This window comes from Orcinus orca, chromosome 5 (genome assembly GCF_937001465.1).
Source record: "Orcinus orca chromosome 5, mOrcOrc1.1, whole genome shotgun sequence".
NCBI classification, from domain to species: Eukaryota; Metazoa; Chordata; class Mammalia; order Artiodactyla; family Delphinidae; genus Orcinus; species Orcinus orca.
Genome location: NC_064563.1, coordinates 25,604,754 through 25,630,428, shown reverse-complemented (window position 1 = coordinate 25,630,428; position 25,675 = coordinate 25,604,754). Strand labels below are relative to the sequence as shown.

Genomic DNA, 25,675 nt, shown 5'->3' with positions numbered 1-25,675 from the left:
GTGAAGATTAAATGAGATAGTAAATGCAGAATGGTCAGTTCAAGGCCAGGAACCAAAAAAATGAACCAAAAAGCTAGCTTCTGTCGAAACTTTTGTTACTTCTACTACCTCTTTGTCAACCAAAGGATATACATTTCTCAGATCTTTTCATTAATTCATTGATTCACTTGGCAATATAGTTATTGACTTTTACTAAAAGTAAGGGCATGATTACCAAGAGGTTAATTCTTTTTTTTTTTTTTTTTTGGTGGTACGCGGGCCTCTCACTGTTGTGGCCTCTCCCGTTGCGGAGCACAGGCTCCGGACGCACAGGCTCAGCGGCCATGGCTCACGGGCCCAGCCGCTCCGCGGCATGTGGGATCTTCCCGGACCGGGGCACGAACCCGTGTCCCCTGCATCGGCAGGCGGACGCTCAACCACTGCGCCACCAGGGAAGCCCCCAAGAGGTTAATTCTATTAGGGAACATAAGACAAGGATGGAAGGGGATAGCACGTAAGGTCCAAACTGTGCTAGATTTGACAGTCAAATTCAGAGTGAGCTTATGGTTGAAGCCAGAAAATTGAGTTACCCATGATGTCCTTTATTCCTCTAAATCTGACGAATGGCCATGTCCTGTCAGTTCCATCTCCCAGTCAGCTCTCAGATCCAACCAAGTAGTCTCCAGGTTTAAAGTAGCATCACCTCCTAGCTGCTCTCTTGTTTCCCACCTTGACTTTCTCTCATCCATTTTCATGTTCCAATTGGAGTGAAATTTTAAAAGTGCTTGTCTCCTGTTGAGCACTCTACAGCCTACAGAGTTATGTCCAAACTCCAGAACAAGGTCTCAAGTTCCCAGAAAAAATTTTGCCCTCACCCTGTGGATCTCCTACTGCTTCCTGTCCATACTCTGGCCCTGGACAAAAGCCAGAACTAAAGTTTCACCTTGCTGCTGGCCTCCCACGTGCTATACTCTCTGCCTGAAATGTCTTCTCTCAGATCTTTTCCTGGGTTCCTCCTTTGAAATAAATGTAAGATCTCAGGTTAGAAGTCATTTCCCTGGAAGCCTCTCCTGGCTTCCTTACTGTGCTCCCACAGCTCCCTCTACCTACCCCATCAGAGCTCTTATCACTCCAGACCCAAGCCTCAAGCAGATCTTCCAAGTCTCTGATCTCTTTGCAGCATTCACTTCTCCTTGCTCACACTCTCTGTAGCTGTGCTTTTCCATGTGTTTATGTGATTCCCTCATGAATGCCTCCCTTCACAGACTGTAAGCTCCAGGCCAGCTAGAAGTGGGCCATTTTATTGCTTTTCAAAGACTGCTAAATTGCAACACTAAGAAAATGAAATGTTGAAAATAAAACCATTTATAATATAATACAATATTCCTAGGAATAAATTTAGTAAAATTTGTGCAAGACTGTTATTGGAAGACTTAAAGAAAACGTAAGTAAAAAGAGATATCAGATTTTAAGAATAGAAAGGCAATATCATAAATATGTCAGCTTTCCCTAAATTGATCTATAGATTTGATGCAATTCTAATCAAAATACCAACACAGTGAGTCAAAGAATCTGATGAGATGATTCTAAAATTTTTACAGTAAAATAAAGAGATCCAAAGAGCTATGACACTCATAAGGAATATTGTAGGGTGTGTGTGGTGGGGAGGAGGGTAAGGTTGTTCCTATTAAATATTGAGTTAATTACTAGAAGGCAACAATGATTAAAGTAGTGTGATACTGTCACAGGGCTAGACAAATTGATCATGAAGTCTGACAATACTAAGCACTGGTGAGGATGTGGTGCAATGGAAACACACCAGCTGGTAGGGATACCACTTTGGAAAACAATGTGGTATCACACATTCCATTTCAAGTTCATTGTTTAAAGAATCTTTTACAAGAGCCGCAGGTGACTTGTACAAGAATATTCATAGATGGGACTTCCCTGGTGGCGCAGTGGTTAAGAATCCGCCTGCCAATGCAGGGGACACAGTTTCGATCCCTGGTCTGGGAAGATCCCACATGCCGCAGAGCAACTAAGCCCGTGCGCCACAACTACTGAGCCTGCGTGCCACAACTACTGAAGCCCGTGCGCCTAGAGCCCATGCTCTGCAACAAGAGGAGCCACCGCAATAAGAAGCCCGCACACCGAAATGAAGAGTACACCCTGCTCGCCGCAACTAGAGAAAGCCCACGTGCAGCAACGAAGACCCAACGCAGCCAAAAATAAATAAATTAATTAAAAACAACAAACAAACAATAATAAATGCAGCTTTATAAAAAAAAGAATATTCATAGATAGAAGCAACTCCATCAATAAGAGAATAAGTAAAGCGTGGAATATTCTCACATTTGCATGTTACCAATGACAGTGAATGAGCTACAGCTGAAAACCATAACATGGATGAATCTTAGAAAAGTCATGAGTGGGGGGAATAAAGAAAATGGCTTGATGACATAAAGTATAATACTGTTTTTATAAAGTTCGAAAGCTCATGGAAAGACTATAAATAAAAATCAGCGTAAGATTTACCTCTGGGGATGGGGGGGAAGGAGAATGGGGAGGAGCACACAGGTAAGTTGGACAGTTTTGGCAATGTAGCTTATAGTTTAGTGAAAGATTCATGGGTTTCCATTTTTAAGGTAATTTTCAAGGCCCTGAAAACATACAATAAAGGCCATGTGGCATAACTCCTTAACCTTATTTCTTCTTAAACTGTTCAGGCAAAATGAATAAGCTGCCAAGATCAAGCGTTAGTCGTCTCCAGAGCTCCACCCTTTCCCAAAGCACCACAACCAGTCAGACAATAGTGGATGCAAATGAGGTTTGTTATGACAGCCCTTGGCAAGGGATGTGCAGTCGTGAAAGAAACCTCCTCAGCAAGGATGCTGTTGCCTTTACAGCTAACATGGCCACACCTTTGCTTCCACATTCTCAGCATCACTGGTGGGAAACAGAGCAACTGAAATTCTCAAATGAAATAAAACTCTTCCATAATTCTCCACTCTAGCTGAGCAGGGCTCAATTTTCCACGAATGTCATTTGCTTTGGTAGCATAAAATCTTAGTGAGCCATGCTCTCTACTTTATTTCCTTTGAACTTTTGTATATTTTTGCATAAAATTTTATATCCAAACATAGAATGTTATAAGATACTTCTTCGAAAGTCACTTAAGTCATCAGGGTACAGATTCATTATTACTCTTTTCAGAACATCGGGAAGTCTAACAGAGAAGGCTGGTGAGTTAGCCTTTCTAAGGTCAACTTGATTCTCCATCATGTTTTCCTTTCGTAGCCATAGGTTTCACACCAAGTTTTGAGTCCCATTTTTTAATGCCAGCTCTTACCTTGATATCTCTGAAGATATTTTATAGTTCCTTGCTGTGGTAGAATATTTGCAAGGATGACCACAATAATTTTCCCATCCCTGTATGCATACCGCTTTATAATGTGACTTTATCACAACCTGCATCAAGAGCTGAAGCCTATTTCCCCATGCCTTGAATCTTGGCTGCTCTTGTGATCATTTGACCAATACAGTGCAGTGAAAGTGATATTGCAAGACTTCTGGGACCAAGCCTTAAGAGTCTTGCACTTCGGTTCTCATCATCTTGGAATGCTGCCCTGAGACCATCATGGAAAAAAGCCAGGGCTAGCCTACTGGTGGGTGAGAGGTTACATGGAACAGAACTGAGTCCCCAGACCAACCAGCTAATAATCAGAATCAGTCACCAGACATTTGAGTGAACCCATGTTAGACCACCCAATCCCTGTCAAGCCCCAGATGATTGTGGTCACATGAGTGACCTCAGATGAGAACCACAGAACTGCTCATCTGAGTCCAACCTAAATTGTTGAGCTACAGAATTGTGAACTAATAAAATAGCTGTTTTAAGCCACTAAGTTTGGGGAGTGGTTTGTTACACAGCAACAGATAACTGATCTATTTTCCTTACTTTTTTTTACCTTTTGTCCGCAAGGGTTGTGGTGTGTGTGTGTGCATGTAGAAGCGGAGCCACATTTAAATCTTCTCCATCAGATTTTGGTCAAATTGAGAAAAACGTTTGACTTTGTGTCCAAGGGTAATGAAGAATGAAGATAAACTAGGTAATTCCAAGACTTGAATATTTCATTTAAAAGGAATCCCATAGTTAGAATCTTTAGAATACATTATTTAATAATAAGACTTATCAGGTAAATTCTTTTTCAGAATAGATTGTTTCAATTATTTTTATACTTTTTTTATTATTATATATTTCTTTTTCCATGTCGACAATCTCACATATTTTGTTCGTTCTACATGATTTTCAGCATTTCTCTTCCTAATTCGGAGTTAGGTTTTATTTGCTTTCCTTTTTGAATCTTTCAGAATTTGTTTACTTTTCTCTGTCCTGTGCTGTCATTCTTATTCCTGACATCTTCAAGGCTGTGATACAAGGAGTAACGTGGTAACTAATGCATAGATCCATATGGCACTCTGACAGCTTCACCTCCTTTACCTCCAAACTACATCTCTGATGTTCTCCACAGTCCCTCCCTCCCTCCCTTTTGTTTCTTTTCCTCATAAACTTCACTCTCCTCTTTGCTGCCAGAAATACAGCCCGTGCCTGCTGTGATATGGATATGAGAAACCACACTGCTAAGCAGCTCGGGCTGTACTTGACAGATTAGAGATTATTTTTTTCTCATTTGGCTGTGTCAGGGCAGCAGCACATTTATTTTTCTCTTTGACATCAGTGACAGCTATTACTGTGCCAGCTCCGTATCTAGAGAGTAAATGAATGCACTGAGGAGGGATGGGGCCTTCTAGGCTGACTCAACACAGCCTCCCGAGCTCTGCTGTGTTGCAGCCTACTGAAAATGGAGTCTCAGAGAGCAGCAGCCCAGACAGAGTCTCAGGGGACAGTGAGAAAAACACGGTTGGGATGGAGGGGAAGAGAGTGGGGAGAAAGAAGAGAGAAGGTGAAGATAGATAAGGGAAGAGAGAGGAAAAACAGAGGGCTTTGTGGTTGATAAGAATTAACCAGGGGATGCTGGCAAATACACTCTTGGCACCTTTGCATCTCTGCTACTGCCTGCCAACCAGAGTTGCTCTTATTAAAACACACACAAAGAGAAACAACAGAAGAGTCTGAGTTTCCCAGAAATGGAAGTAAGCAACGTAATCAAGCTGCTTATATTTATAAATCTATTAAATAGCTCCTTCAACTTGTTTTCCCTTTTATTTTCTTTTTAATACAATTGACACATGCAAGAGAACATATAGAAGATATATGCAAGTTATAAATTATAGTAGTATATTGAATACCTGGAAACCCACTCCAACCCATGAGCCAGAATATCACCAGTAACTTATTTCTTCTACGTGTTTCTTTCCATTCCATTCTTTTCCCTGTTTCCCAGAAATTACCACTTGGCTGAATTTTGTGTTCTTAATTCCCTTATTTACTACACATATGCATATATGCATTCTCACCTATATGCATGTATGCTTATGCAACATTGTTTAATCTTGGTCATTTATGAACATTATAGAAAAGGTCTTACGGGACTTGATTTACTGATCTTACCTTATGCTTCCAAGATTCACCTCCATTGTCATTAGCAATTTTATTTCTTTGCTTTTCACTGCTGTATAATATTAAATACATTTATTTCTCTTTTCTCCTTTTAATGAAATATGAGTTGTTTACAAGTTTTTGCTATCATATAATATATATATTAATAATATATATAACTATATATGATAATATATATATTATTATATAAAATTGCTACAAATATTTTTATGCATGGTGCACATGTACAAGGGGGTCCCTAAGGAAAACACTCAGAAATAGAGTTATAAGTTATACAAATATGTACAAAGTATATACAAATGTATTTATAAATGTTAAAATATATACTCATAAATATATACATTGGAATAAATTTATATTCAAGAGTAAAGAAATAATAATAGACAAGGTACTCATGAAGAAGAGTTTCTTTTTAAGATATAAAGACTTATTATGAAGCCATCATAATTAGGACAGTGTGGTACTTGTGCAGGGATAGATTAGAGACCAATAAGATAGAATTAATGGTCTAGAAACAGAAACCACAACACATAGTACAGAAGGAACTGTAGATACTGGGGAAAAGTGAGACTAGACAATAAATGATGTTAGAATAATTGGCTGTCCCTCTGCGAAAGAAAAATTTAATTGGATGTCTACTTCATATTATACACAAAAATCGATTCTGGAAAATGGACTTACGGCAAAAGGCAAAACTTTAAAACACTTTAGAAGAAAATGTCTTTCTGATTCTGGGGTAAGGAAGGATTTTTTAAATAAAATACAAAAATGTTAACCATAAAAGAAAAAATTATAAATTTAACTACATTAAATTTAAGAAATTCTGTTCATTAAGAGACATCATGGAAAAGTAAAAGCACAAGACACAAACTGGAAGAAAATATTTGAGGCATATGTAACTGAATACAGACTACCATGCAGAACATACAAAGAAATCAGGCAAATTAATGAACATATGGTAAAACAACTCATTAGAAAAATGGACAGAAAGTTTGGTGAGGTATCATATGAACATACAGTCAACTTCATTAACAATCAGAGAAATACAAATAAAGACCACAGTATAATTTCACCTCACACCTATTAGATTGCCAAAAATTAAGAGGAAAAATTGGTACTAGTGCTTTGGAAATGATTTTGCATTATTTTGTAAAAATGAGTAGCATTTTGCAGACCCTACCACCTGGCACTTCCACTCTTAGGCATGGATACAGAATGGCCACCAAGTTGGGGACCATGGACAAATACGTAATAGCTAGTTTATTGTTATTACATTATAGTACATGATAAGATAATAGCATGCATATTTCCAGACTTTATGGCCACACTGAATGCAGTCTAGAGAATTCTTCAGTTCTAATTAAATATGGAGATATGTGAAATCCTTCCTTTCTCAACCTTCTCTTTCCTTAGGCTCTTGAAAAACATACTTGTTCTTTGTCAACTTCAATCTCTTAGCAAAGCTGATGAAACAGTGAAATCTATGCAGACTCTCTCCCATGAAAAATTCATGGACAATTTAAGGGGGTTGAATGCCCCACCCTGAAGTCCTTTTATGAACCATTTAAGGGTCTGTGTTTCCTGGATTAAGAACTGGATTAGGAATTAAGAACTGCTCTAAATCATTCTCTTCCCAGTGTTAGAGCTTAAGGCACTGAGGTATCACTCGGCCTCCATTTATGAACTAAACCTCCTCAGGTTTTGGTTCTAGACCCTTGTTCCTTCTTCCAGGCTTAGAAGTCAGCCTTTTGAGACTTCTGAACCTCAGCATACAGTATCTCATTTAAGGACAGAGCAACAGCAATTCTAGAACCAGAGCCATGGGCACTTAGACCTACAGGTCCCCAGCTCAGCAGGCATGATGACACAAGAGGGCAGTGTCAGGCATGCTTCTGTGGTATATTAAGGAGCCCAGCAGGAAAATCAACATTCCTGAGGAATGTTGATATGAATAATATAAACAACCTCACATTTCTGAATCCAAGTTTTCCAGAGTGAGTTACACAGAGTCCAGCAATTCTAAGCAAGTCAAATGGATTCATACCATCCCTCCAACTACCTCCAGTAAGAAAAGACAGGTTCCATTTCTACTTTGCAATTATATTCACAGCTCATTCTTTTTTTTTTTTTTTTTTTTTTTTTTTGTGGTACACGGGCCTCTCACTGCTGTGGCCTCTCCCGTTGCGGAGCACAGGCTCCAGATGCGCGGGCTCAGGGGCCATGGCTCACGGGCCCAGCCGCTCCACGGCATGTGGGATCTTCCCGGACCGGGGCACGAACCCGTGTCCCCTGCATCGGCAGGTGGACTCTCAACCACTGTGCCACCAGGGAAGTCCCACAGCTCATTCTTAAACATTCAGATTTTTCATAATTGCTAGTCATAATGATAAATACAAGAATCTGAAATTATTGAGGACTTGGTTTGTCTGGCATGTATAGTTATTAATTGCAAAACACTACAGGAAATGTAACGCGTCATCTTAGGAGGAGGAAGAGGACAAGGAGATTCTAAGTGTGTCTGTTCTAAAGTCAGACTGGCTATGCCATTTAATACCATTTACTTACTGTGTAACCTTGAACAAGTCTCAACCTCAGCATCCTTGTATGTGAAATAAGGATAATAATAGTACCTGTCTCATAGGGGCATTATGAGAATAAAATGAGATAGAAGCATAGGTCAGTGTGTGGCACATGGGATGCGATTTAAAAAGTGAGCTAGTTTTAACATTAACACCCCATTCTTCATTTAGATCCATGTCCCCTTTGTTTGTTTGTTTCTTTCTTTCTTTCTTTCTAACTAAATTATTATTTGTTTATTTATTTTTGGCTGTGTTGGGTCTTCATTGCTGCGCACAGGCTTTCTCTAGCTGCGGAGAGCGGGGGCTACTCTTCGTTGCGGTGTGCAGGCTTCTCATTGCAGTGGCTTCTCTTGTTGTAAGTATGGGCTCTAGGCGTGTGGGCTTCAGTAGTTGTGGCACGCCACGGGCTCAGCAGTTGTGGCTCATGGGCTCTAGAGTGGAGGCTCAGTAGTTGTGGCTCATGGGCTTAGTTGCTCTGCAGCATGTGGGATCTTCCCAGACCAGGGCCCGAACCCGTGTCCCCTGCATTGGCAGGTGGATTCTTAACCACTGAGCCACCAGGGAAGTCTTCCATGTCCCTTTTTTCCAAATATTTTTGAAACTGTGGCATTTGTTTTAATTCCTCATTAACAGAGAAGCTAAAAGGGTATCATTTTCATTGCTCTTGAAAAAGAAGCACTTCATGGGTACTAATGAGTTCTTAAAACAAAAATGTATGTGCTGACAGTAAGCATTAGGTAGGTTGTCATTGTGATGACACATCTGTGTGGCCATAGAGTGGAAACATGAAGTCAAAGGTAAAGGAATAGTCCCCAAAGATGAAGGAGATGAATAGCAAAATAATTCAAACACATGGGTTTTATTTAAAAACAGATATGTATTTAAAATATTTCTTAAGTGATAAAATGGGGGAGAAAACTAGAAAAGATGGTTTGATCCTTTAAGAACAATCCATCCTATAAAAAAATGGTTAAAGGTTTCTTTGACTTTATTGCCAGGAGGATACTGTTAAAATTTCCCATGTAATATGAAAGATGATTTACATCTAATTTTTGAAACAAAATGAAGTTAATAAAGGTTAAGAACTCTTTCATTTAAATGGACCCAATGATCTAAATTACTAAAGTCTCTGAATCCAGCTCTAAAACCAACCTGTAGTTTGATTACAGTGTTTACCTAAAGAAGACCACGACCCACTAGCTGAGTTTTCATTCATATTCCAAAATCACTCTTTGTGACCTTCACATTCTCATAAATTTCTGATCCTGGGGCTTTCCTGGTGGTGCAGTGGTTAAGAATCCACCTGCCAATGCAGGGGACACGGGTTTGAGTCCTGGTCCGGGAAGATCCCACATGCCGTGAAGACACTAAGCCCGTGAGCCACAACTACTGAGCCTGCGCTCTAGAGTCCAGGAGCCACAACTACTGAGCCCGCGTGCCACAACTACTGAAGCCCGTGTGCCTAGAGCCCATGCTCTGCAACAAGAGAAGCCACCACAATGAGAAGCCCGTGCACCACAACAAAGAGTAGCCCCCGCTCGCTGCAACTGGAGAAAGCCCGCATGCAGCAATGAAGACCCAGCACAGCCAAAAATAAATAAATAAAATAAACAAATTTAAAAAATAAAAATATAATATATTTCTGATCCTGGGCTTCATGGCCATCTGCCAGTTGACTCTCCAGTATTTTAGTTCCCACATTCTCTTACATTGCTCAGTGAGACTTATTCTCTAACTTGGAAACTTGCACAATATTCCCCATACCCACCAGGACTAGTGCACTTGAGAGTATGGAAAATCCAACTACCTCATCCCTCTTCACTAAATGACTACCCAGAATCTGCCTCCTTTATAAAATTATTCTCAGAGTCCAATCTAACTGACTGTCCTGAATCCCTCCTCTTGCCCATTTTATAAACAGAACTGCATAAACTCAGGCCTCCCCCTTCTTCCCCTTAAAAATGTGGATTTCTTTTAGATACGGTTCCCTAATAAAAATCTCTCATGTCTGTGAGAACTTTTAAGGGGATAAATGAAGAAACAAGGGGCATGTTCGTAAATACTGACTGATTTACACCATTTTTTCTTTAGTTTAATATTCTAAATGCTATTTTTTAGTGATACCAATACATAGAAGTAAAGCACATTTTTTGGCATTAAGAATTTGACTCTGGAGCCAAATTCTTTGGTTACTAATACCAGCCCTATTACTTACACTGTGTTATTCTCTCTGAACCTCAGCTGTCTCAACTGTTAAGTGAGGATAATAACATTATCTACTTAATAGGATTATTTGGAGGATTAAATGAAATAATCCATGTAAAGTACTTTTAAAAAGGGCATGGTACATATTAAGCACTGAATAAATGTTTGTTGTGTTGTTCTTACCACCATTAATTTATCAGAAAATATAACTGGTCATTTTCTAAGACTTAAGTGTAAGTCTGAGTGACTCACAACAGGAGTCACCAAATTATGAAAGTGTCTGTTTGGTCTGAATTTAAGTGTGTGCCTTTCTTTCAAAAATTCTGATTGTATCTGGAGAACAGCATCAAAATAAATGATTGTTTCTCATTGTACAGTACCCCAAACAACTGAACCTACCAATACTCTTCCTCTATTTCTGTCCATAGCAAAAGTGTGGAGTCGCCCATCATTTCCTAGGGGTTGAATCCAATGGACCTACGCCTATCCCACTTGACCTCTCCTGTGTTAGACACTGTCCACCCTCCATCTACCTTTTCCTTTAACTTCCAGATACATTCCCTGCTGGCTTGCTTCCTGTTTCTTGGGCCCAGTACTTAGTCCTTTGTGGGCACCTCTTCCTTTCTTCAACTAGTGCTGTTGTATAAGTACCTTCCTTTCTCACTCCACCTACTTTCCCCGGATGACCTCATTCTCTCAAGATTTCCACAAGTTGATAGCTCCATATCCACCTTTACTGCCACTGCCTAAGACTAGGCCCTCATCACTTCCAACCTAGCCTGGAAATTGCCTCTAAAATGGTCCCCTTGCTGCCTTTTTCCCACTTCACATGGCCACCAGAATGTCCTTCCTAAAGGATAAATCTGACCTTGTCACGCTCAAGCTAAAGCTCTTCAAGGGTTTCCCTTACCTTGCTGGATAAGATCCTATCTAACCCTTCTGCACTTTAACCTAATGACCCACATTAAGTAGGCACCCTACAAGTTTTTGTTGTTCAAACAAGGAACATGGTTCTAAAAGTTTTGCCAGGGCTGTACTTTTTATTCAAATCACTTTTCTTTATAAATTATTGATCACAGCCTTAAAAATCAATTAGAAGAGTTTCTCAACTCCAGTAAATACATATCACTAGATCTCTTGAATTGAAAATTTTAAGAACAAGTCAATTATATACAATGCGCAAGTGCAAGCATACACACACACACACACACACTATACATTATTGTGCTTTAAAACTAGATGTATAGGTTTTTAATAATAGTAAAGTGTATTATATCAATGCATACACTTACATATACTTAAAATCAGTTATGCAAAGGAAACAGAATAATAATGAAACAGATTATGCCATAATTTGACAGCATTGTCCACAAGTTTAGAATTTGCATCTACTGTAAATCTCAGATTTCCATATTATAGAACTGCTAAAGATCAATCTTGCTATAAACTGATAATCAATCATTTGTAGAGTCCACACATCTCAGAGTCTTGTGTCAATGTATAGGAATAATATTAGGTATGTATAGAAATTCAAGATAAATTGCTAAATGAAGAGGTGGGTGATGGAAAGAGCTACTGGATCAAGAGAAGAAGTTCTGAATTTTGTCCTGACCAAGGTCCTACTTCTCATAGATGGTGAGACTGAAACAATTAATTAGCCTTTCAAGATGTTACATTCCTCCATCTCCAGAAGGAGGGGTTTTAATTACACAGATCTCTGAGGCCCTTGCCAGCTTTGAAATTTGGATATTTAGCTATGGCATACCCACAGAACAGAGAAGCCTGCCCTTGAACAAGCTTTGAGAAAGATCAAATCCACTGTGACTCTCAATCACAAACAGTTGATAGATCTCTTAGCTGTCCAGATTTTATAAGGCTCCCCAGTCTACATCTCTGCAAGCCTCCACCTTCAGGTGCTAAAATCTTCAGCTTCCTCACCGCCTTAACCATGCTGGACATTTTCATATAATGTAGCCTGAGTTGTTCTAGGCTTGAATCAATAAAAATTTAACAGAGAATTCAAAATACCCCCCCCGCTCCCCACTTTCAGGTCCAAGTAATGAGAGCCTTCCAGTGACACACACTAAATGTTTCGTGACACACACTAAATGTTAGCCTTCCAGTGACACACACTAAATGTTTCGTAAGGAAAAGGCTGGATGAGTGACTAATGTGTGTTTTTAGCCTCAGTTTCTTGTGTTAGGGATATAACAGCTGTGTGCAGTAAAATTCCAGGGTAGAACTGGCTGTATCGACAATTTAAGACATCCATGCCTTTGTAGTCATAGCAGCTGTACATGTTTTCTGCAGTGGAGATTTAACGTATTGGATAGGATTATGAGTGAATTGGAGTGGCTTCACTATTTTGTACCACATTTTGTTTTATGATGAGCTGCAAGCCAGAGTCTGTATAGTTAGACTTGGGGCTTAGCAGCATAACCAATAAAATATAATGAGAAAAAAAAAATACACTGTGTCCTACAGTGTATCCCAGCAGTAAACAACTCTGCTAATATTTAGAGATGTCTGTCTCAGACTGCTCTCTTGTAAACTTTCCCTTAGAAAGAAAACTCTTAATGTATAGCTACTATTTTACTCCTATCAACTATATATAGGTAAGGTTCTGCCAAGAAGAAGGAAAACGAATGCAATGTGCATATCTGCGTTATTTAAGCCAAAAAAGTCAACGTGCTTCATATAACTCAAACCAAATTATCCATAGTCCCTAAGTCAGAAGTTCAAAACTCACAGAGAAAATCCAACAGTCTAATTCTAGTTTGCTTTGATTTGAAGACTTGTGTTTGTCAGAAGACATGCAAGCCTTGGAATTGAGTCAGAAAAATATGTAAAGAGGTGATATACTGAAAAAAATAGACAATTCACCCAGTCAGTGTGAGTCCAGGAAATGTGAGATTCCTCCCACATTTCGAGAGCACCGGCCCTACAGCCTTCTGGAACTTGAGCTCCGAATGTCACTTACCCTATGACGATACAGGAGATGGCAGTTCCCAAGAAGGCATATGTTAAAATAGATCCTAAGTTCTGAAAAAAGTGTCTCTGGGGAGAAAAAGATACATTTTATATAGTACGTCAGCATTTTTCTTCTTAGTGTTAACAGGAAATAAAAATAAATGCAATAAATTGCCCCACCCTTCCCTCACTGTTTAGGCAAATTTTGTTTTTGGAGCATCAGTTCCTGGCCCTATTGTACAAATAAGGCTTAACTGATTTACACAGAAAAGGACAGAGGTTTCCAAAAAATAGGGGAAAAAATAACTACTGCCAGAACTGGCTGGACCTGAGAGAGAGGGAAGGGACTGGAGCAATGGCCATGCAGGATTCTGGGATGATTAAAGGAAGACAGAGTTTTTCAGAAGTTTTGTTGTCACTGAAACCCCTTTAGCACTTTAAATATACTATTCTAAAAGATTTAAGTTGGGCTTCCCTGGTGGCGCAGTAGATGAGAGTCCGCCTGCCGATGCAGGGGACACGGGTTCGTGCCCCGGTCCGATATGCCGCGGAGCAGCTGGGCCCGTGAGCCATGGCCGCTGAGGCTGCGCGTCCGGAGCCTGTGCTCCGCAACGGGAGAGGCCACAACAGTGAGAGGCCCGCGTACCGCAAAAAAAAAAAAAAAAAAAAAAAAATTTAAGTTGTCTTTTGACTTTTATTGGATCTCTGATTTAACAGTTCTTCTGAATGTGGTGAAACAAAACCTTAATCACCTACAACAGTTTATTCTAATGAATCACACAAAATGATACCTAGTCTTGGGGCTGGGGATGAGGAAGGATGACTGGAATAAGTCTAGCTTTCTAAATCTTTTCAAATGCTTGCTTGGGAAAACTCCCTTCCAGTTCTGTAAGTGGCATCTAAGTAGCCAGAACTGACAGAAAGAGGGAGCCTGGAGTACACAAGAAAATCAGGTCTGTGCTGAAAAAGCAAAGGCTGCTGGAGCCCATAGGCCAAAGGAGGAGAGCCCTAGGAATCTCTGGAGTGGGTGGTGGGCAGCAGAAAAGCAACTGCACTACCTCTGCATCTCAAAACTCATTCAGGCCAGAACCTCACTCTGCAGCACTTGGGATGCTAGCACCTAAACTTCTATGTGAATTACTAATTTAGGAAATGTGAGCATTCAGGCTGCACCTAAGTAATGTTTTGCAAGTGCATAGAAACTGCAAAACCAGACTTTGTCTCTATCAGCATCAACAGCTGAGTATTAGCAAAACAATCTTAAGTTTTCACCCAATGGGTGATGGGTAAACCCAATGTAATTAACAGCAAACTCTTTGGTTATAATCATCTAGAATAATATTGCCCAGTAGAAATATAATGTAAACCATATATGTCATTTAAAATTTTTCTAGTAGCCACATTAAAATAAGTTTTTAAAAAGTAAAATGAGGGCTTCCCTGTTGGCACAGTGGTTGAGAGTCCGCCTGCCAATGCAGGGGACATGGGTTCGTGCCCCGGTCTGGGAAGATCCCCCATGCCGCAGAGCGGCTGGGCTCGTGAGCCATGGCCACTGAGCCTGCGCGCCTCTCCGCAACAGGAGAGGCCACAGCAGTGAGAGGCCCGCGTACCGCAAAAAAAAAGTAAAATGAATGTTGATAATAAAATGTTCTATTTAATCCAATATATTCAAACATTATCATTTCTGTATGAAATCAATATAAAACATTATTGAAATAATTTACATTATTTTTTGATACTGAGTCTGTAAAATCCAGTGCATATTGTACACTTAAAGCACGTCTTCAGGGGCTTCCCTGGTGGTGCAGAGGTTAAGAATCAGCTTGCCAATGCAGGGGACATGGGTTCGAGCCCTGGTCTGGGAAGATTCCACATGCCATGGAGCAACTAAGCCCGGGTGCCACAATTACTGAGTCCGAGCACCACAACTACTGAAGCCCGCGTGCCTAGAGCCCATGCTCCACAACAAGAGGCCACCGCAATGAGAAGCCCATGCACCTCAATAAAGAGTAGCCCCTGCTCTGCGCAACTAGAGAAAGCCCGCGCACAGCAATGAAGACCCAACACAGCCAAAAATAAATAAATAGCCAAAAACCACAAAAAATCTATTTCTATGATAACTGTAGAAAAACGACTGATTAAAATGCCCCAAATATTAATAAATAAATAAATAAATAAAAGTTAAAAAAACAAACAAAAAAGAAAAAGCACACCATTCAGACTAGTCACATTTCAATGGCACGTGGCTATCGGTTAGTATACTGGACATAGCAGGATTTAGAAGAATTCTAAGCATGTCAGATTTGAATCTGTATCACATATGATCTAAGATAATGATATTCTTACCAAATAGGCAAACCCATAAAATAAAATAATTGTTTTCATTAGTGCTGGCAAAATACTCTACTTAATGATACAAGAAGAAAACAATCACTGTATATTTACCTTCTTTAGGCTATATCCGGCATGAAATATAATTGGTGGCAGTAAAACATTGAAGAAGATTTCTGGATCAAATGTCATCTGCCAGAAAAGACAAAAGTATAGTTAAGAAGATGCTCCTTTGGGCTACTAAAAATAAGTTTAAAAAAATTGTTACAGTCACCCTTGCTAAGGTTGTCTGAGGCATATTAACATGATATTAAATTAGCAAAGATGAAAATAAGAGAAAATGCAAACTTAGAAATTCATAATTGAATACAACTAGAAATATTTTAAATGTAAAACTTTATTCTGCAGCTAATAAGAACATCAAAAAAACCTCAATGAAACCTCTCTAGGCAAAGAAAACCTTTTCCTTTTACTTTGATTAGTTATTCATTCCTCATATTTTCAATGTTTTTATTCTATTTTATTTTTTTCTGCTTGAGGAGATTGGTAGTGTTCCAACATTTTAGCTCTGACAAGGATTTATCTAAGGTTTTCCCAAATAAAACATTTTTAGAAATTTAGTCTTACTTTTCCCACTTTATCCCACTCTGAAGTTCAAAATATTTTCTGGACTCTGGAAAAACACATTTGAAAGTGAAACTGGATTTTTCTAGTATTTGTTTATTGGCTTTTACTTAAATGTTAAAATAAACTTGGCAAAAAATTCCTTGGTGTGAAATGCAATGAAATGAGATGGAGAAATTCTTGAATCCAATATCTGCTATTTGCTGGGTAGTCTGAAAATGTTAACTCATTTAATCTTTAAAACCTTCCTTAGGCTCATTCTCTTCTTCCACACTTTCCCTCTCTCTCAATCTCTCTCTCTCTCAATCTCTCTCTCTCTCTCTCTCTCTCTCTCTCACACACACACACACACACACACACTCACTGCCATTCATTATTTCACCACTAAGCCTTCTTACCATTACAGCACTCGTCAAAATCTTTGAGATGTATGGGTTTCACAACTATACTTTCTAATTTCCTCCCCCTTTTTGCCTGAATTCTTACTCATCTCTGAAACTGGATCTCAAAAGCTACTCCTCTCTGAAACATGCTTTGATTTCCCAAGTCAAAACTGACTATTCTTTCTTCTATGCTCTTTCAGGACTTTGTACCCTCCCTTGAAGCATATGTGTTTCATAACATATTTTACACAATTATTGGTTTCCGTTTGACTGTTTTCCCAGTTAAATTGGGAAGCCATCAAGGATCACAATGATGCCTTAGTCAATTCTGTGTTGCTTTCATCCCTCCCAGTGCTAGCCCATTGCTCAATATATATTTGCTAAATTGGAAAAAAAATTAATTGCCTTTGAGAGACAAATCTATTAAAATGGAATGAATTATATATATCCCTAACAACCTTACACATTACAGGTAAGAATTACTTAAGTAAAAATTAAGAAAAGCCTTTCTTAACTCCCATTTTTTACTTTGGGCCTAATTGAGCATTGCCAGAGTCCCTCTTCGCTTTTCTGCATACTGGCCCCTCAACTCTACTCTTCTAATATTTGGAAAGGGGAAGCGGGGGAAGTAGGAGCCACCTAACTCAGCTGGGCACCCTCTCATAAACCTAGTTATTCCCTCATTGATGCTACAACTTCTTGTACCAGTGAGCATTCAGATAGATCAGCTTGGCCTATCCCCAACTCTCTGTGCCAGTTTCTTCATCTTGAAAATGAATACAATAATCTGGTACCTAATTTTAAGGTGGTTATAAAAATTAAATGAATTAATACTTACAAAGCCCTTGCAGCATTGCCTAACATCTAATAAGCACCTTTAAGTATTTATTACTAAAGAAAATGAAATATCTGAATTAATATTTTGAAGTTATACTATTTGAAGAAGTTGCCCTATTGTTAGGAACTCTTGAGTGTTACAACTGTGTAACATTTGGGCAAAGATATTACTTTTCCTTCTAAGTTTACTCTTTTTTCTAAGATTATCTGAAACACCATTATTGATCTATTTTTGAGGCCTGTTTGAGAGTGTATCAACTGCATATTTGAAAGTTTTTAGCAAAGAGATGTATTTCTGAGTCCTGGAGGAGAGAAGCAATGCAGCCGTGATCATCTGGAAGAGAGAATTACAGTGGCACAACATCTTGGACAGAAATATCCCTCGCCTCGGCAGTTTTTCTGCAAAAATCAGGTTAATCACTCAACCAGAACATTTCAATAATCAGAATGCCCCATTCCCTGCATGCAGGTTAACTAATGTGTTATTGAATTATATTTTCTGGAGCAGCCAGATGAAACTGGCAGGCTGAGAATGGCATGCAGTGTACGAGGATTTATTTGTATATACAAAACAGATTTGTGTTCCTTTCAGACTTGCTATAAGCTTAGGAACTGCTAAATCAGAGTTCTGGGAGTAACTCCAAACCCAGACAATTTCTCAGAAATGGCTGGATCTGCCGCTGCACCAACCTCCAGATGGCGATTCCACATGTCATTTTCCTCAGACTTTGTGTTCAAATCATGGCCTTGGAGGTGAGACTGTTTTTAAGGCCCAAACAATTAAAATTTTTCATTATAGTATGAGGGGAGAAAAAACCTAAGACAGGTGTGAAAGGGAAGAGCAGAAAGTTAAAAATCTTTCAGCTAAATACATTAGTCTTAAGATACAAATTTTATAGACCAGCACTGTCCAGTAGGACTTTCTGTGATGTGAAAATATTCTATTACTGTCCTGCCCAATACAGGAGCCATGGGTCACATGATCTACTGAGCAATTGAATTGCAAGCTACTGGAACTGAGGGACTGAAATTTTTTTTTCTGTGGCTAGTAACTGTTGGACTGTACATTTATAGACAGCTACTAGAATTAAAAAATTCAGACCATTCAATTCTTAGATGGTTTACTGTCCCATATAAGGAGTGGCTAATTTGGAGCAACTGACCTGAGACTCAGGTGGTAGAATTATGGATGCTTCATGAAAACTGTGAGATTTTTAAATACTGAGATTCAATTCTTAAAATACCAGATAATATGAGACAGAAAAATACCAATATGTTCAACTACTACAAGGATGCAGTAGTTTTACCTATTAACTCAAACATGCACCGGTATTTGGCTAGGAATGGCCTGGACACGTTGATAGAGATAATCAACTTGAAAACTTCCAAAAGCAGAAAGCAAAGGTACCAAGTTTAATTCTCATCAGAAGGTTATAGATACGGAAATTCTGTTTGGGGCTTCCCTGGTGGCACAGTGGTTGAGAATCTGCCTGCCAATGCAGGGCACACAGGTTTGGGCCCTGGTTTGGGAGGGTCCCACATGCCGCGGAGCAACTAGGCACGTGAGCCACAACTACTGAGCCTGCGCATCTGGAGCCTGTGCTCCGCAACAAGAGAGGCCGCGATACTGAGAGGCCCACGCACCGCGATGAAGAGTGGCCCCCGCTTGCCACAACTAGAGAAAGCCCTCGCATAGAAACAAGACCCAACACACCCAAAAATAAATTTAAAAAAAAAAATTCTGTTTGGTCCCGAGTATTAAGGCTTCCAGCAACTCAATATGAACTATCTAGGAAGAAATATCAGTGTTCTAGCAACTACTAAATAAATAAGCACTAAAAGAACCACTTTAATAGGGGACTGTGATTTATGTGGCATATTACTCCCAAAGAGGCCTTTTAAAAACATAGTTTCATCAACTCTGACAGCATTCCTGAGTGGTAACTGGCAAATGCAATTATCCCCTTTTTCCAGAGACAGGAGAAGAAATGAATGGCGTGCCCAGTGTCAATGAATGTGTCAGGGATATTGCTGGAAATTGAGTATATCTACATGGGCAAGCTAAATGTGTGATTTCCAAGGGAGAACCAGGCTAACATAACTACTTAAAGCAAGACTTAGGAGTGTTTAAGAGAAGTTGGGACTCAGAAGTAGGCTTTCATTATTTTCGCAATTCCCAATTCCTTTGGAAAAGTGTTAACACAATAATGCGTTCACTTATCTTCAATGCTTTGTTCATTAGAAATCTAACAAGCCTCTTCTCTGTTGCAAAGTTCTTGAAGATATATGATAGATGGACTGAATCCATGAAGGTTATAGTCAAAAGAAAGACGCTGTGTACTTTCAGTACAAGGCACAGGGTTACGTTGTAGTTCATGGTTCTCTAGAACAGAGACACCACTCTGGGCTTGCTAACCCTGCAGGGAGGCTTGATATTGAAGCAGCGTATGAGCTGGGTTTTGAAGGTTGGGTAGGAGCCTCTCCATGGGACACCAACATACAGAACCATGCTCCTTTGTCTGCCCTGGAAGCAGTGGGCCAGGGTTCACCAAGCCACAAGGGAAACTGGCAGCTTCCTGGAGTTTCAGTTATACTTGATAGCAAGCAGTTTGAAATATTTTAAATATTTTTAAAATGCAGATATATTTAAAAGCGAAAATCAAAACCTGTATGCATTGTTAATGTAAATATGAGAATTCAAAGAAAACTTGGCTTGCTCGGGGGAGACAGCTTTGGGATATACATAGAGACAACTCAAGGGTGTGTGTTTCCTTTCCTCTGCCCTAAGTTTTGGTATGAAAAGCACCAGAGGGGGAGAATGCAGAACAAATTCAGAATATCTGATGAAAATATACCGCCTACTAATTAGATAAGCTTAGTCCACTTAATCTCTCTGAGGCTCAGTTTCATCATTTGTAATATGGGCATGCAAATGCCTACTTCCTAGACTTGCTTTTGAGGATTAGATGTAATAAGAGGTGTAAAGTGTTCTACTTGGTACCTGACATTGATTGTTTCTCAAGAAAGGCTCACTATACCTGAATTGAAATGGAAGAAATCGCTGAAGGAATGGGTTAAGGATTGGAGGCACAAGGCGCACTTGGGGAACAGAAGTAGAAAATGTAGACCTCCTGAGTGATGTGGGAGGAGGTTAAGGCCTGGCTATGCATACTGCCCAGACTATTTACCTCTCTAACCCAGCGGTAATGAACTGAAACTATATTCATTCAAACACGGAAGAAAGTAGAGATATTTTGCACAGCAGGATTAAACAACAAAATGGCTATTGGGAGTATAAATTTGTATAACCTTTTAGTAGAGTAATTTAGCAAATGGTATCAAAATGTCAAATATCCATAACATTTGTTTTGTTTTTGAAATTTATTTATTTATTTATTTTTGGCTGTGCTGGGTCTTCGTTGCTGCACGCAGGCTTTCTCTAGTTGCAGGGAGCGGGGGCTACTCTTCGTTGAGGTGCGCAGGCTTCTCATTGCGGTGGCTTCTCTTGTTGCGGAGCACGGGCTCTAGGCGTGCGGGCTTCAATAGCTGTGGCTCGCGGGCTCTAGAGTGCAGGCTCTGCAGTTGTGGCACATGGGCTTAGTTGCTCCGCGGCATGTGGGATCTTCCTGGACCAGAGCTCGAACCCGTGTCCCCTGCATTGGCAGGTGGATTCTTAACCACTGCACCACCAGGAAAGCCCAGAAATCCATACCATTTGATTCAGCAACACCTCACCTGAGAATTTATCCTGCAGATATGCTTGCACATGTGTAGAATGACATGAGGGCAAGAGTATTCATTGCAGATGAATAAATGGGAAGAAAGAAAGCATTGAGGATGATTGAAAAATGGACTGGTTAAATAAATCACAATATTCAGCTGACCCTTGACCAAGGTAGGGGTTAGCGGTGCTGACCCTCCATGCAGTCGAAGACTGGGTATAACTCACAGTTGGCCCTCTGTATACGAGGTTTTTCCCTTTCTGCAGTTCCTGCTTATCCACGGTTCTGCATCCGCAGATTCAACCAACTATAGATCATCTGGTACTGCAGTACTTGTTATTGAAAAACATCTGCATATAAGTGGACCCACGCAGTTCAAACTTGTGTTGTTCAAGGGTCAACTATAATCTGTAAAACTGAATACTATGCAACTGTTAGAAAGGCTGAGGAAACTGTCTATGAACTGATATGGTTGCTTTCTAAAATTTGCTGTCAAGCTCAAAAAGCAAGGTGTAGAACAGTCTGTCTGGCATGTGTAACAAACACTGCTATTGCCTCACCACACCCCATTTTCTTTTTGTCCTGGCCAGACACTTAGACCACATTTCCTTGTAGTCACGTGGGGCCATATGACAAAGGTCTGGCCAATTGAATATGGATAGAAGTAATATAAATAATTTCCAACCCTGGTCTCTAAAAATCCCCTAAATCTTCCATGTTCTCTGTCTTTCTGCCTTTGTTAGCTCCTGTAGAACATCTGGCAGAGGTCCCAAATACTAGCGACTGGCAGAACCACTAGATTAAAGGAAGGTGGGAATGATTAATGGCCCCTGGAGAAGACTACAGTGGTCCCCTCATGGCCCAAAGGTCACACTGGATTGGAACACAAGCAAGAAATAAACCTTTATTGTGTTAAGTCATAGAGATTTGGGGGTAGTTTGTTAAAGCATTTGGCCTATTCCATGATTTGTGTGGAAAAGGAGGACGTGTAGAATATTTACCTGCATATTATAAATATGTGTGTGTATATATGCATATATATACTATCGTCTATTGCATATTATATATATAAGTGTTATATATATATATACACAATCAGTTGCTTCTGGGGAGGCCAGGGAGGAGAACTTGGTGGCAGGAAGTACGGGGGTTGGGAGAAGGGGTTTTCTGTATGTACTTAGTCAGGGATGACTTTCTTTGCCCTGGCTTCATATCTATGGATACAGAGAGGACTGCTGCTTAGAGCAGGGCATCCCAGCATTTTTGCCATCATGACACACACAAAATGAGTATATTGGGTCAATGGGGTAAACTGTGGGGAAATTAGGGTCCTGATGAGACTACTCAGGGATGAAAAGATGAGACTAGGACTCTGACCATCCTCAGCCTGAGGATGAAGGGACTGATATCTCATGACACACCTGTATCCCATCAGCACACCAGTTGGGGAGCGCTGTACAGGATTTAACACTCCTGGCCCTGGTCCCACCTTTCACTCACTCTCCCTAGGAAACAGAGAGTGACTAGTCTAATTGGTAAGCTGGAGTAAACGAACTGAGTGTGTGCATCTCAGCTCCCTCTCTCTCTGTGTTGGAACCGGCCTGCTTGCTCAAAGTGGATGCCCCCGGCTCCTCCCAGACCTAGGGAAGGCTCATGCTGTCCAGCTGGGTCCGTGGCTGGGTGGGTCAGTCTTTCTAATTCTGGGGTGAAAGACGAGCAAGCCAGCTTACAGACTGAGACTCATTATTTTACCTAGCTTTTGCTCTCTGTCTTTCTCATTCCTGTATCTATGTCTCAACTAGCTATAAAATCAGATGGGCAACTATACTGCAACAACAAAAAGTCTTTTTTTTAATAAATACTATCAAGTTAAAAATCAGATGGGCAAAAGAAATGATATTGAATAATGTCTTCAAGATTCCAACCTACCTTTTTTGTACCCTTTGAACATTAAGCCACATGAATGTATTACTTACTTAAAAAATAAATTAAAGTCATTTAAAAAAAAAGGTGTCTCATGTAGATTAGTTTGAAGGGGCCTCAAGTTTAGCCTGGATGAAGGGAAACCATTGTCAAGAACCAAAATGAGCACAAGGTAAGGACAATGTGAATGAAGGTGACTGTGACAGAATGGAAAGAAAGGACCAAACCCAGGAGACATCCATTCATTCAACAATATTTACTTAGAGTAAGTAAGATCAGGACAAAGAATGGTAAGGATATAAGTTTAGGCAGGTAAGGAAGCCATACAAGCAGCAAAAAGATAATGAATTACTGTTTTTTAAACATGGGGAGAAATCCTGCTCTTGACATTCAAATCTGTGGAACGGCCAGGTTAGGAGATAGTTATTCACAGTGAAAAGCATTCTTCCATTTTTCCAGATGGTTTCCTACAGAGCTCTTATATGTGGCAGGGACTCATCAGAGAAATAGGCTTTACCTCCTGTAGGCTGTTGTTTAAGAAATACAGAGTGCCACAGATACACAGGCTGTCAGAAGGAGAAGCTGCCTTAGACGTCACCCAACTTAAGGGTCTGCAAACTGATTTCTGCCAATCCCTGGGCTCCACGGAGGGAGTGGTGGTGATGGGAAGTGGAGACAACTGCGCTGCATCCACCCTGGCTCTGCTCTCCAGGTTCTGCCTGAGCAGTTTTGATTTCACCTGTTTCACACATTGTGAAGGATTTTCAGATTTTCTTTGAATGAAGTGTTCCTCTGCTAAAAAATGTTTGAAACCCTGACCTAATGTTGTCCCCCAGAAAGTTCAAGGGACATGTGGAAAATCACAGTATCACTCAGAGGCACCACTGAACTTTGAAATCCTAAACCAGAGCTGTTTCTCTTTTTACTATATTTATATTCTTAATTTTGCTTCAAACAAGTTTTAAATGATGTGTCAGAGTTGAAGACCCTTCCCCAGAAGTGACCAATACCCTGAAGTTAGAAAGTGTTTTCTTTCCATGACTGTATTCTTATACTTCATATACATGTATCCATAGAAATAATTAGTATTATTTGTGTATTTTTAAATTTTACAGAAATTTAGCCATAACTAGCCTTTTGTATCCTGCTTTATACATTCAGAAGCGTTCTTACAATTTATCTACATTAATACATGTGGATCTTGTCTATTCGCTTAAACTGCTGTATAGCCTTCTGTTGGATGAATATATCACGATTGTTTTTTCCCTTCTCTGATAAGAGAATTAGGGCAATTAGGTATTTTCCTATTTTCACTATGACTAAAAATAATGCAATAGATATTCTTGTACTTAAGCCTTTGCATACATGTGTAAATTTCTCTAAAAGAGGAAAATACATAGCAGTAGAACTGCTGGATGATAAGGTATACGAATCTTCAACCGTAGTAGGTTGAAGTAACTTTAAAGTGGTTACACCATTTACACTCCACGGGAAAGTATAGGAGTATTTCTCTACCTTCTAACCAACACTTAGTATTGACAGATTTCTAATTTTTACCAGTAAGATATATATGAGCTGCTACCACATTACTGTTTTCTTTGCATTTCCCATTACTAATGAAATAAGCATATTTTCCTTGTTTATTGGTCTTTTGTGACATCACTTTAGTGATTTTTTGGATCATACCTTTTACCCAGTATGACTTTTTCTTGTTTATTAGTTCTTCACACAACCTGATTACTATTCTGTTTTGGTTATTTACACTTCAAATACATTCTTCTATTCTCTCACCCCCTTAAACTTTTTAACATTGTTTTTTAACTTTGTCAGTGGTGTCTTTTCATGCAAAAGTTTTTCATTTTAATGTAGTAAAACTTATTCCATTTTTACTTTGATTCAGCTTTTGGTAACTTCTTTAAAAAAATCTTCTCTTATCTTGATGTCATAAATATATTTTCTCCTGAAGTTTTATAATTGGCTGTTTACCCTAAACTTTTAAAAGCCTGAGGAAAGGTAAGGGTATAATAATAAATAAATAAAGCAAGTTGCAAAGTTTGAGAGACCATCTGATTTAAATCACATAGAAAAATATGTAAAATATATATGTAAATATATTTTATTTGTAATAATAATTATAAATTATCATTGAGAAATTGTGAGATTTCTCACAAAACTATGATGACTTTTCAAGTAATTAAAATTCTAGAAATACACTATTGTGAACATTATACATGCAAAAATGACAGATATAAGCACTGGTATTTCATTGGAGGTAGGTAATGTTTATAAACCCAGGCAAACTGAAGTGGAGAATTGAGAACAAAACATTCATATAATTCTAAATATTTAGTTTGGCAACACGGAGGTGTGGAAACAACACTGAACCCAAAGTCAGAAGACTTGGTCCTAAGACCATTTGGGTCACAGATTAATCTTGACCAAGTCACATAAGCTTTCAGAGCCTCAGTTTCTGAAACACAGGGGCGATATCTGATCACCTCTTGGAATAATGGTGAGACTAAAATGGAAATAACTACCATG

The 25,675-nt window shown here is 39.4% G+C and overlaps 1 protein-coding gene across 10 annotated transcripts in view; it reads right to left on the bottom strand.

Moving 5' to 3' along the window:
• Window positions 1-25,675, bottom strand: part of SLC9A9 (solute carrier family 9 member A9) — a 656,685-nt gene that overhangs the window by 480,336 nt on the left and 150,674 nt on the right. For all 10 annotated transcript variants that reach the window (XR_007477387.1, XR_007477389.1, XR_007477388.1 and 7 more), the window contains 2 exons: window positions 15,760-15,837; window positions 13,325-13,401 (listed from right to left, as the gene is read on the bottom strand). Coding sequence is in view for 7 of the 10 variants with exons in the window: in XM_049709812.1 (XP_049565769.1) it covers window positions 13,325-13,401; window positions 15,760-15,837 (155 nt within the window). In the remaining 3 variants the exon portion in view is untranslated. The remainder of the gene's footprint in view (window positions 1-13,324; window positions 13,402-15,759; window positions 15,838-25,675) is intronic.